The 13,492-nt window shown below is 47.3% G+C and overlaps 1 protein-coding gene across 2 annotated transcripts in view; it reads left to right on the top strand.

Moving 5' to 3' along the window:
* The window catches only part of LOC119438741 (uncharacterized), an 87,337-nt gene extending 74,685 nt beyond the window's left edge, over positions 1-12,652 (top strand). For both annotated transcript variants that reach the window (XM_049660233.1, XM_037704799.2), the window contains exons 2-3: positions 8,732-10,222; positions 11,576-12,652. In XM_049660233.1, coding sequence (XP_049516190.1) covers positions 8,732-10,222; positions 11,576-12,325 — 2,241 coding nt within the window. In that variant the 3' untranslated portion in view covers positions 12,326-12,652. The remainder of the gene's footprint in view (positions 1-8,731; positions 10,223-11,575) is intronic.
* Positions 12,653-13,492: the final 840 nt, after the last annotated feature.

Below are 13,492 nucleotides of genomic sequence, written 5' to 3'. Positions count from 1 at the left end.
AAACGCACGCGTAATCCTTGTGGTGTATTCTCGTCGGAATCGGCATTCATTCTACGAGATAGTCAAGCTTTCTGGATAGCTTGCGTGGATGGAATCCATGAGCGTTTATAACTTTTAATTATACCTAATGTATTCCATATGAGTCAATTATTTCGCCTAAAGAAACCATGAATTCATACCTTATATTTCATGTGGGTGAGCGCCACGGCTCGCCTATAATAGCACTGTATAGCGCACTTTTCAACCAGATTATCGTGTTGCGCGTTGTATTTTAGACCTTGTGCAATTATATTCCGAGCCGCATTTACTACTTCGTAATAAGAACAGAACTTTGACAGAACACGACGGCTCCTTCAACAAGGATGACTGCGTGCCGTAATGTTTTCAAAATGACATCAAATGGCGTATTCCAACACGCCAATTTCATGCACAGGAATTAATTTTATGCTTGCGGCACTATAATAAAGGTCTCTTCAATGCTTCGCAGTCGCAATGAACACGGCATATACAGGGTGTTTCAGCGAACACTTTCACAATTTATTTAAGGTTGCCTGTGGCAGATAGCCCAATTCCAGTTATGAGGTGGTCTATTCGAAGAGGCGGACATTACTTGCAAAAAAAAATTGAAATGCATAATCGACTAACAGAAATTCAAAAATTAAGTTTTTAACTAATTACCTGATGGCCCATATTAAATTTACAAATTGTAGCCGTGGAGTTCGCAAGGCGGATCCACTTGGAACGAATATTTGGGATGACACCAGTTTCGAGATATTTCCCGAACTTTGCGGAGAAATGCATCGGCGTTCCAGTTTTGTGCTTCAATGCATAAAGCGACGTTTTTTAAAGAACCTAACTGGAACGCCGATGCATTTCTCCGCAAAGTTCGGGAAATATCTCGAAACTGGTGTCATCCCGAGAATTCGTTCCAAGTGGATCCGCCTTGCGAACTCCACGGCTACAATTTGTAAATTGCAATATGGGCCATCAGGTAATTAGTTGAAAACCTAACTATTGAATTTTTGTTAATTATACGATTATGCATTCCAATTTTTGTACAAGTAATGTCCGCCTGTTCGAGTAGACCACCTCATTAACTAGAACTGTGCTATCTGTCACAGGCAGCCTTTAAGAATTTTTGAAAGTGTTCGCTGAAACACCCTGTATATTGTGCGCTATTTAAGAAATCTGGCCGCTTCGCTGCAGTTTTAGTAGGGAGTACTCTAACATTTGATCGCGTGTCTGTGTTGGTTGGCGCGAACGTTCAATTTTTCCTTCAGTGTGGTGATTCGTTGCAAATCAAGGGTGTGTTCAGCTGCGAGTTAAATGTCTAACACACACAAAAAAAGAAAACGTTCATTGAGGTCTTATATCGACTGCTAAGACGGCTTTGACGGCGAAAGCGTTAATGCCTTGGCATCACTTCATTTGCGATTGTTTGCTTATGTAGGTTAATTAATTGAATAGCTACTATTTGGTCGTAATTCGGTTTAATTTTCGGGATGTTACGGAGTCTCTAATTGATCCTAATTAGTATGTAACTGCTCTTCGAAACTCTTATTTAATCTTAATTTGGCATGACCAGTCTCAATCAATTCGAGGCATGGAGCCTCGAATTGATGTTAAGTAGTCTCTATTACTGTTCGCAACCCTTAAATACTTAATTTATCGTAATTCTTGATTGCTCAGTATTCACTTTAGTACGCTTTAATAGAGGTGCCGTATGATCTCCCTGTTCTGGTCTTGTTAATTGCCCTAATTACATTTAATTAATTTTTGGGAGTCTTTAATTACTCTTAATTCATTTTACCTACTTGGTGCATCATTCACTTTTACATGCTTTATTGAAAGTAGAGGTGTAGTATGCCGCTTTCTGATTTTTGCTACCGCAAGTGTTCACGATGGTCATATTCCGCGACTAATGAGCCATTTAATCGTTTCGCTTTAAAAGGCGCCGATTCCCAGTAACGCGCGCACACAGCAAAGCTTATGCTCCATCGCGTGCACACGCGCGCACGCGGCGTTTAGAGACCGCATCCGCACAGTCCCCCAGTGGCTACGCCAAAAGGCACCCAACGATATTCCATTGGAGCAAGGCAACACCTATTTACGATGCACTGGGGAGTGATGCGAGCTTGCTAGGGCGACCACGCATGCGCAGACCCTGGCACTACTTCACCGGCGCGCTCCGCCGGCGAAAGGCCACGGGTTCGGCGTTCCGAGTTATTTTGTGGGCACCTGTACAGTCCTTCATGGAATACCGGAGACGAGGACCGCAGCAGCAATGCTGCCAACGAAATCTCGCGACGCTTTGTCCAGCTACTACGCGTTCAAAACTTGTTACGTGAACGTTCTCGTCCAATAGTAATTAATGGGCCTAATGTTAACGGTTCTATCGTGACCCACGATTTACACCAGCAGTTATATAACATATTGTAGGTCGCTCTAATAGCTCTACGTCCTGTTATCTATGTTCCCTCTTGGACACGTTTAATAGTAAAAAAAAAAAAAATCGTCCTCTTGCTTGGACACTTCGCCACAAGATCGCTCCACCAAAGCGGGTCCTCGCGTATGTCTCCGGTAATCGGTATTTCCTCAGACGGTACTACCTTTACGGATAAGCTTGAGCTCCCTAATGCGTGCACAGCGTGAAAAATGTCCTTGTCAAATTTTCATCTATAGTTTGCGAGGGACGTGCCGGGAGCTGCATGTCGCCGGGCTAGTACCCGAACATCGCGACCATGATCAAGTATCAACCGGTTGACTACACAAGTGTCGTAATTCTTCGCTCGCGTATGTCTGAATACGCGTGCACATCACCGGCCCATAGTTTACCCCATGTGTTGGGGATCCTTCAAACGTGCTATATAGCGTATAGGCGTGTAAATGGAGTGCGCTCGCAGCAGTAAACTTCACAGATAACGCCCCAGTCCAATGAGGGGCTGACACAGGGTGTTGCGTCCTGTACTGTGCAATCATGTCCAATGTTTTCATGCTTTTACAGCGAAGCTGCATATGGCTACCCCGGCAAGTTTTCTCGTATGTTCAAATTACAATCCGATGCTATCATGTCTGCAGGTTGTGTGCAAGTCGTACTTTAAAAATTTTGTGACGCACTTTGAGAAATTAGTGCAATAACGGACTTGCGCAGGGTCTACTAGAATGAGGATATGTGCTGCGCTCCGGCACACCTGCGTGTGCGCGTCACGAACGTCTGCGCGGAATGTATCTGTTTGATCAGTGGGCGCTCGGTGTGCTCCGACCGTAATTGACATCAGGGCAGGACTCTTAAAAAACATTAGTGACGTTCACTTCGTGAACGCGGGTTACGCTCAACTGTATGGACGCCATGAACGTGCACCGCGGCGTCGAAGCACCAACGGAAAGGGCGCGAACGAGGGCTTGGACGCTACGTTAATGTCGACGGTGCGATGCCTTGTGGTGGTGGTGGCGGCGCTTGTGTAACGTCGGCTTTTACAGGGTGGAATGGAGGCGCATTTTTTTCCCGGTGATTTACCCCTCAGCTCAGATTTAAGCTTTTCTGCAATTTATGACCATATATACTCGCGCGTCGACCCCTCGCGCGTTTCCATTAGATTGCGCTGACTGTGCCAAGCGCTCTCCTGCTCTCAAATAGCACCACTGGAACTAAACGCGGTCTACAGTGGCCGAGTTCTGTAGCAATTCTTTCGCCCTTCGTCTTTTACTCGCTCCAAGCCGTGCCCCCGCGACGAACCGCATTGCAGGAAAATCTTTACAAAACACGGCCGTTGAGCTCGTCATCACCGCACTTCAGTGGTTAAGCATGGAGTTTCGGACCAACCCTATAAGGGCAGAACCATGAAGGCAAGCCTCTGCGCTGACCATATGTTTTGACGTTAGTCATAACGTGGTCACACCTGCCGCGGCAGCGCAGTGTCGGAACTCTCGCTGCCGAGGTCGATAGCGCGGGTTCGATGGGGGCGAAATGCAAAATTGCTTATCTACTAAGATCTGCGTGCACGTCACAGAACCTCAGATGGTCCAAATGAATCCGGGGTCCGCTATTACGGCGTGACTCCTGATAGTATCGTCGTTTTATCACGTAACACCCCAGCATATAATTTTGCAACACCTCGAGTGCCACCTGGCGATGCCAAATCTAGGATATGCTTTTTGGCACGTTCAATGGCAGTATTTGCTCATCCCTTTCGGGAAACGCTTGTGATATACGGACGAAAACTTGATATTCCGTTTGTCGTACTCCGAGCGTTTTCGTCCAAGTAGTTTACTATTTCTTGCGGCGATATTTCTGTTTATGGATCAGCGAATTTATTACTCGCATGAACATATGCTATGTATACGATTTAAGTAGCTGCATGGTTCGTGGCTTGGACTCCTGCTGTGGATGCGAAAAATTACGAGAAAAAAAAAGGTATCAATTGGGTGGAGCCAGTTCATCACGCCCACGAAACAGCATTTTGTGCTACGAGTAAGAACTAGAACGTTAGATGGTTTGTGTTGACGTGATCATGGCTATCGCCTTGTGACACTTGCACGTTGGAAGCTGAAAATAAGGCGGTAGAAAGCTCGACAGGCGCGTCTCCGCCGATCGACAAATTGATTAGCAATCCGGTGAAAAACGGCTAACAGTTAAATAGAAAAACAAGGTACGCGTGATATGGTGACACTGTCATCGTGACCGCCGTGTTTGCGTGCGTGAAAAACTGTCTTAGCAGGCGCGGTTTCGCTGTAGCTCGAACATCTTAACAGGAAGACACCCCTTTTTGACCAGCCGTATCCTCGTGCGACCCATTGTACTGCATAAGGTTTATTGTCATCTTTTCCGCTCTGAACTCTGTATACTGACTTGACTTGGAGCAATTACACGAAGTATTCTACCCTGCCTTGGAAGTATGTAGAGCGCAACAGCTGACTATCCAGATGGACAGGATAGACGGTTTGCCCACCGGATGCGACGATGCTCGCCCGACTGTGCTAGTTCTGCTTCCGGTTCTTTGATATTCAAGCGAGAAAATGAAAACGGAAGAAAAACGGAAACTATCCCAATAAGGCGAGCATCCTTGCATGTGGTGGCAAACCATCAGTCTGGTTACGACTGACCGTCGGCGTGCATTTGTACGTTGAGTTTTGCTTCGAGCACACGCTTCAGTTTTTCTTGAGTAAACGATGTCGCACCGCCACATTAGCGTTTCTCGGGAACTGTTTCAACGTTTGAAGGCACACACTGCAGGTCCAGTGGGATACCGTACGCAGAATTCAAACGTTGTAATTATCGCCGAGGTTTGTCGACTTCATTCCTGAAAGCCAACTTCGGAAGCGTGCCATGCAATAAGTGCCGGCAGCGAAGACCACCACCAACCTCACTGCTCGCTTTTTATTTACGTTGCAACGTGCCGTAATCGTTACTGAACAGAGCTAGCTGTCATGCGCTGGCGCGTCCCGTTCGATAAAGCTGTTGCATCGGTATTCATTTATGCTGTTTCATATTTAGCGGGCAGTGTCCTGGAATCTACGGGCGCTGCCGAATGTGGTGCGGCCAAGAGCTGGTTACTCTCGCCCGAATTGTTGCACGAATTTTGCATCAATTGTTGCAGAATACGTGCTTGATCACTTTATTGATTACAACGAGGAGGTGCAGTTGGCGTGTCAGTGTAAGCCGCGTTTTTGTTTTCTGTGCTTTTTTTTGTATGTCTCGAACAAGTTTTTACTCGCGCATGCACTAATGTGCTCTCTCCAAGCTGCGCTGTGCATGTTGCGGTGGTTACTTCGGGTATGTTCTCCCCGTCACGATAATAGGCGACGCCATATGCTACTAGACAACGTGAAGACAAAATGCCCGTATGCTTCCGGAACTTTACTTTGCTACTGGTTAGGCAGCAGACTATTTTCTGTGACGCAGGGAAGGTAATCTCGGGAACGATATGTCGTTGATGTTCGTTTGGTTTTCGGTGCGGAATCTAAGCGCTGAAATGACTTGCGCACTGAGAGCGCAATCATTTCGCCTGGCTGCGGCCTTGCGCTGCCAATCTTGTAGGCACGCGGTTTCATTCTTGGTCGCGGCGGTCGCATTCTGATGGTGGCTGAATGCGAAAAAAAAAGGTCGTTGATTGGCTGTACGGTGGTCAGCATTATTCCGGTACCCCGGTACGGCGTGGCCCGTAACCAAAACCTGCTTATGGCAGGCACACCCCAGAATTTCATTTTTCTTTAAAATTGTCCAATAGACGCGTAACATACTACACCTATTTATGGGATTGTTTGTGATTATGCGTATCTCGCGCACAATGTTTCCTGAACATCATGCCGAGATTTCTCGCTTTCCACAAAATGCTACGCATAGGATGAATGCGACCTTGAGCCGCGTGACGCGCAACTGACTGGCCGTGCTTACCGCGATCGGTCGTCTCGCACGCCATTTCTTCCGACTCATTCAGACACTTGAACGGCTGTGGCAGCATTGAATGCATCATCATTAAAGCGATCTTAGAAAAAGAGCGCATGATACCTTCGCGATTAATTTCTCACAAAGTAATATTACTCTTACAATAGTTAACATGAGGGAGGAGAAAGGATACCGGAGGGCTCAATTTTTATTATTCATATCATAAGCCAACAGACGCCAAGGACAGTGTAGGGGTAATTACGTGTGCGTATTTATTAAGGAAATCGTAAATTAATGGAAGTGAAGGATGACCAACTGGCCACAGGTGGGGCACGAACACACGCGATGACTTGGGGTTCGTACCCCACCTGCGGGGCCAGTTTTATTTCGTAAGTCTGTACGTTTGTACAGTGAGCCTGTTCATTCTTCATAGGCCATATTTGGTACCACGGCCTTGTTTTGCGGAATCTCAGAATTTGCGAAAACCATGTTAGGTGGGTTCATAAACGACGATTCGACAGAAATAGTCGTTTATGACTGTTGTCGATATTCAGATAGTGCACGCCAGAGCTTGTACGATAAGAAAGTTGTCATTAAGACTTGCATGCAGGTCTACAAACCGTTTCAATTCGTTTAAAGACATGTTTGGCGAAACCTGGACGTTTTTTTTAAAAATGTAATGGGAACACTCAATAGATTAATTTCATTGCATACAGGAAAGGCCCACGAAATTCAGGTTGAGTAATCACAAATGCAAAGGGCCGAAGTGTGAGAAACTTTATTGAAATCCATGTCTCTATCCCCGTATCCTGGAACGCCTCTTGACTCCATCTCGACTCGCTGGATGGATGGATGCTAGCAGTGTCATTTTTGGAACGGGGCAGTGGGTTGCGCCACCAAGCTATTGTATTGCCTAATGTCCTACATGTCATACTCAAAAAAAAAAATACACGAATTCTCACTCCAAACTTCCTGAAACATTATTGGGAACTTTTTTTCATGCGTTTGTCGTTTCCCTACTTCCACCAATCGCCTCTTGCTAATCTCTATTGGGGACATGTTTACTTTCCCCCTGCTGTCGCTGAACCAAAGCGATTCAAGGAGGCCAGAGCTGCCTAAATCGACCTCTGGTCAGACATATTCACATTCTAATAGAACATGCTCCATCGTTTCCCTAGATTTACCGCAGCCAGGACATGCTTTTCCTTTATTGTACCTCGCTTTATAAATGCGCGTTCTAAAGCATCCTGATCTCGCTTCGAAAAGCAGCTTCCCTTTGAGTTATTGTAAATTGTTTCTTTCCTGATGTCATTTTCTCCTTAAATAGTTACTCGTAGGTTTCTTTTCCATTGCCGCCACCCATGAGATTGTCTCAGCCTCTGACTTTGCGCTTGACGTTCTTTGTTGCCATGTTATTTACTATACCGGTCGCGTACTTGCTGGTAAGCTTTATAGTTCTTTTCCTCCGATTAATTATTCCTGTTCAAATATATGAACACTGGGATGGATGGAAACGCGAATGGCAGCGCCGCCCTTCGGCGGAAGTGGTGACTACCTTCCATTAACGCTCCGCGGCACTTCTTGAGAAGCATAGCCCCCTTTACTCCAGGGGCAGCGTAGTGCTCAACTCCATGCGAAGGAAGAATTTCGAGTCGAGAATAAGGCGGTATGATATCAAGGGCTCCGTGCTTCGCTCACGAAGTTCTGCGAGTCCGTTCAAAATTCCGGTGGTACTTAGCAATGCTTATCTGCTGTAGAACGGCACGAACTTCCAATCTAGGCTGATCGTTTGTTACGTGCTCCTTTCAAACCGTCGGCACTGATTGCGCGGAGGTTGCTTCGCTAACGTGAAGTGATCTGTAAACACTTCGCAAAGGCTGGGCGTATCGAGGAAGGTTGTGCTGCACTCACTCTGGTCGCTGTTTTGCGAGTGCCTATAGATGGTTGTTCCTATGAGGGAATGTTGTACAGCGCATGCATGCTTTACAAGTTTTCAAGCCTGTACTCTACGGGGGCGCGGGTGGTGCACTGAATTTATCCGCATGACCACGCTTGTTTGTAAATAGTTCTTACATTACCAGGCTAGCCACTGGCCGTGTCGCTGTTATCTAGGTTCTTGGTCGAGACCGATTGAGAATGAGCCAGCTATACTGACTCCCATCGTGCCTCAACAATTTAGGTACACGCTTATAGTTACTATGCGTGTGATAGAACTTTTATTCACCCTTAGGGTTTCTTATATTTTTTTAATAACTAGACTGCTTTGGTACAGACCTATTAAAGTTGTCGGATTACTCGCGCATGTCTGATGCTCATTGCGTGTTTCCCACTTCCTTCCTTTAACAGAAGGACCAGGGCGCCACTCTTGCCGGATTCGCCAAAACCCTCGTTAAAGCGGATGCCCGTGTTTTCGTCAGCGTGGATAATGTCCTCGCCATCTTCAATGCCGCCGACGAGGAATTCTGCAACGACGGCACCACCTGTCTCAGCGCCACCTGCACATTCAGTGACAAGTCTTCGTGCTGGGCCGTCAATCGTCAGCGAGAGTGGAATGCCATGTTCAACAACCGCGGCATCGAGGTGATCCAGCTGCAGAAGGGGACACTTCACTTTCGAACATTAAACATCGACCCTGAAGACTTGGAGGCGAATGCAGACGTCAAGTTTCTTTGCCTGTCTCTGTGGCTCCTGCGACAACATCGCTGCATCTCTGGAGTCGTCCTGTCTATTCCCGTCCTGGCACCTAGGCACGAGTCACTGTTCATGTCTCTCCTAAAGCTTACGGAATTCTTACAAAAGTGCGAGATACACGGCAATGATCCATTCAAAGGACGTGCCCTCGCAAAGGCGGAGCCAAGAGCGAGTGCTCTAGACCACCTGTCTCGACTGAGAGAACTGGGACTCGCTACGGTTCACCTGATCGACGATGACGTTGCTATCCTGGCCCGTCTCGTGGAACGAAACGCATTGCTCGTTGCCCTCATCCTCATCGACGTAGAGATGAGCGCGCTCGCGTTCGCCGAGCTCGTCGCCAGGGTGGTCGAGCACAAGAAACTGGAGGACTTCCGTGTGAAGATAAGCGCCAAAGAACCCGAGTCCGTGTTCAACGAAGCCCTGAGTCTAATCGGCCAGTCGCGCACTATCTCGAGGCTGTACGTGCACGTCGACCACGGCTTGTTGAGCCTGCTGCAGGGACTCCTCGATAACTCTTCGATTAGAGAACTAACGCTGGAGCCGATGATCAACGACGCGAAAATACTGTGTGCGCTAGCCGACTTCCTGGAAAAGCAGGCATCTTGCAAGCGCTTGAAGGCTTGCCTCAACGCCAGACAATTTGGGCACGTTGCCGGCGCTCTCAACGACATGCAAAGAATCGTCGGCAACAGTTCGCTGCGCGTTCTCGTGCTTTCGGGATCGGCGCTTGCGCCTCTGCCGGCGAATCGGCTTGCCGACGGGCTCGCAATGAGCAAGACGTTGAGACAGCTCCATCTGGATGACTGCGAGCTCGCGTGCTTAGACGTCCTGCCCTTTGTGATGGCTGTCAGAAGATGCGCGGAATTCGGCCAATTCGAAGAACTCAACGTGGGAGCTCCGGTTGGCAAGGATCTTGAGCTGTGCGAGCTGTTCAGGAAAATAGTTGATGTCGGCGTCTGTGACAAGATCACGCTAGTCTACAACGACTGCCTTGTGGAGCCCTTGCGGGATGCTCTGCAAACGAACATAAAGTTTGTCAACGTTTCCCTCTCCTACGGCGAAGATACAGAAGTTGAGCCTGTTCTCCATGCCATGAGGAGCACGGTGAAGACCTTGAAGACACTCTGCATCAACTCTCCTCGAGTAAGTTACTGTGTTCCGTAATGTAATTCTCGAGGGTAGATATATGGGCTTCATGACAGAGCACGCCGCACTGAGGCACGTGGACATGCGTAACTAGTAGGCGTACAGAAGACGGGCAACGTTCAGTCGACTAGTTGCGTCTGTCCGCGTTCCTGAGTGGTACGCACATTGCACTTTGATGTGCAGTATCGCCGACTGTTTCCATTTCTAGGATTCTCGGGTATTTCAGCAAATTGATGTGAAATATTTAGTTCAGGGTGGAAAGAACGGGAGGGCAAACATACGGCATTTCTCACTTTTCGCCCTGCGTTAACTGTTTTACGACTGCGCTTAAGGATAGTTCAGTGTTCGGTAAAATGAACATACTCGTGCGATATTATTTATTGTACTGTTCAGTGCTGAAGGCTAACCATTGTCTACGTTCAGACATTGCTTTAATTATAGACTGAATGTGCTGGAAACTTTCATTCATGTTTGGCATAGTGAAATAGTAAACGCAGTTTATATATACGCATATTCAAAGACACGATTACATGCAAACTATCCTTTTTTTATATGCAGGACATATCTTGCGTGCTCTGCGAAAACGTCAAATGCAGATGTATTCAGCTTTCAGTAGAGTGGGGCTTTTACTACGGCCAGCTGCTTGTAATTTCGAACAAATGAAACGCCTGTGTTTAGGTTCTTCGCGCACGAATGCTCCAAAATGCAATGAGCTTAATCTAAAATCCTCTCGTGTGGTTTTATGGCTTGTGAGAAAATATCGTGGTGTTGGAAATAAACATGAGCTGAACATCACGATCACCTCAGATGTTCATATATTCTATAACAGGTCGCAATTTATCAAGCCTGCCTCCACCTAAGCATTCCTAAAACAACTACTTAGCATTCAATTGAAATTCGAAATGCTACACGCGTTTGAATTTTCCAGCTTCAACTGTTCGAGATCGCGATTGAGGCAGATACCAATAAATACTTCGGTATAATGCACTGAGAACTCTGATGTTCTGCGTTCTTTGATACGAATGAGCTGTTACACGAACGGACAATGCCTCGCCTGTGGCACTCCGCTCTGCAATCATCCTTGAGGCTTCTGCACGTTTGTCCAGCGAGTTTCTTTGCGCCTGCGCCACTTGTCCCAGTTATCCCTGGCAAAGCTACCTAGTGTTTACTAACAAGGAATGAGACATCTTGTCTCCCTGTATCTGACAGACGTACGGGACTTGTTTCGAGCGCTCAACGGTGGTTAGCGACGAATTGATGATGCAAGAGACTCCTCTCACTGACGAAGGCTTGTCGACTGACTATAGTCACTTTTCGATCGCAAATTATTCATGCATTCTCTACATGCAGGTACTGAGCAGCCTGGGCGGTCAGTTCCTGGCGAACCTTATTCGGAAAGCAGACTCACTCACGGTTGTCAGACTGCGCTGCCGCACCAAGGCGAACGCGTCCATCCAGATCCTCAAGGCCCTAGCTGAGTCCAGGAGCGTGATTCTCCTAACTACCGAGCGCTGGGACTTCAGCGAAAACGTCCAGCGCACCTTTGCCGACATGCTTCGCCAAAATCGCAGCCTGAATCGCCTCGAATTCTACTGGAGCAACGTCGGTGATTACGAGCCTTTCAAGAAGTACCTGATCAATGGTCTCGAGTTCAACCAGTCCGTGTCGGTTGTGAAGATGTACCATGGCCAGGAGCGCGATGAGTTGGCCGTACATGACTTCGAACTTTTGCAGTGCATCCACAGGAACGCGATGCTACTCGCCTGGGTCACGGACGTCATCCTGAGGGACGGAATGTGTCCCGAGGGTGCCGCTGTTGTTGACTTGCTCAACACTTGCGAGGCACCTCTGGACCTGTTTCAGCGGACCGGCGATTTCTCACCGCGTACGGCTAACAAACGCATCCGCTTGGCTCGCATGGCGACGAGGACGCAGTTCTACGCCCTGATTTCTGAGTTCAGTGGCCGGCGCGACTTTACTTTGAGCGCTATTGGACGAGCGCATTTTCAGAACCTTGTTCTCTCTATGCGTGACGACGTGTTCAGCACCATGGGAGTCGAAACGTCCGCTAGTTCGGGTGCCAGCGGCTCTGACGTTTAGTGAGTTGGTTCCTGCGATTTTTTTCACCGGTAGTCAGTGGCTGAGCTCTAGCAAACTGATAATTCGCAGACATTTGCAAGAATTTGCATGTTTGCCGGTTCCTCTTCGAGACCTTTTTATTACTTCTTTTTATACTGCACTGTATCACCTGGACGTTTTTCTATAAGCATATATCTATTAAGCCGACGCATTTACAGCCTATAATTAGCTGCAAAAGACATTGCGAAGGCTGCCTTTTCGCCTTTACAGTGATGTACAACATGTCTATTGCAGATAACCCGATTGTTTTCATTGAATAAATTTTTTTGTATGTTTTCTGATGCATCATTGCTATAGACACAAACTTGATCTTTCAATCTGCGTGGTTCTACGAGAGACTACTTTTGTTCCTTCTGCTCTCTCAAGCATACATATGCACGTGTTAATGTAGCGACTGCCATCTTGTTGCGGGAGATTGCCAGCTCCTTTGTGTCGGAACAGCGTCGCCGCTGACGCCACAACCAGGTTACCGCTAATTTTCATTGTCGTTATTACACCGTAGACTTGTTTTTAAACATATATATTTTCGACCAACCACTGAGAAACCATTAAAAAAAATAACCAATGCGAAAAATTCTCCCTTTATTAGACAAGTATGGCATTTGTGTGCGTTCGGAAGTGGGCGCTGGTAATTCCACACCGAAAGTTGCAGCACAAGTACGGGAAAAATGAACATTCAAAGCAGTTCACGCGGAAATATTTCCTGGCGATTTGACATAACGGAGAAACCAGGTGCCTCCCTGTTTTATGGAGGCCACCAAACAGTTAAGGCATCCAGAGAAACAAGGCAAACTCTTCAAAGAAACGAGCGCACAAAGCAACGACATAGTATTAAAATCTGTTGATCAGCACGAACAGGCTGAGCTGTCAAAACTGATCGGAAGCAAAATGTCGTACCCAAGGTATGACATTGAAGGGTGAAGAGGCGATAAAGGTTTTATAGTTAGCATGAAATCTACACGGGTGGTGGCTGCACTTGGCGCGGTTGCTTGCGGCCGCGCGGGCCCCTGTCTCCGATGCTGTCTGCGACGAGTACAGTCTAGCAAACCCCCGGAAGGCGAATCTAGTTGGTTTCATGCAATATGCGTGCTCCTTGCGGTTGCTGGGCATCGTGCAAGCTGGTGGAAC

This window comes from Dermacentor silvarum, chromosome 1, assembly GCF_013339745.2.
Source record: "Dermacentor silvarum isolate Dsil-2018 chromosome 1, BIME_Dsil_1.4, whole genome shotgun sequence".
Classification (NCBI taxonomy): Eukaryota; Metazoa; Arthropoda; class Arachnida; order Ixodida; family Ixodidae; genus Dermacentor; species Dermacentor silvarum.
The sequence above is the reverse complement of the archived record's forward strand: the minus strand, read 5'-3'. Positions and strand labels throughout refer to the sequence as shown.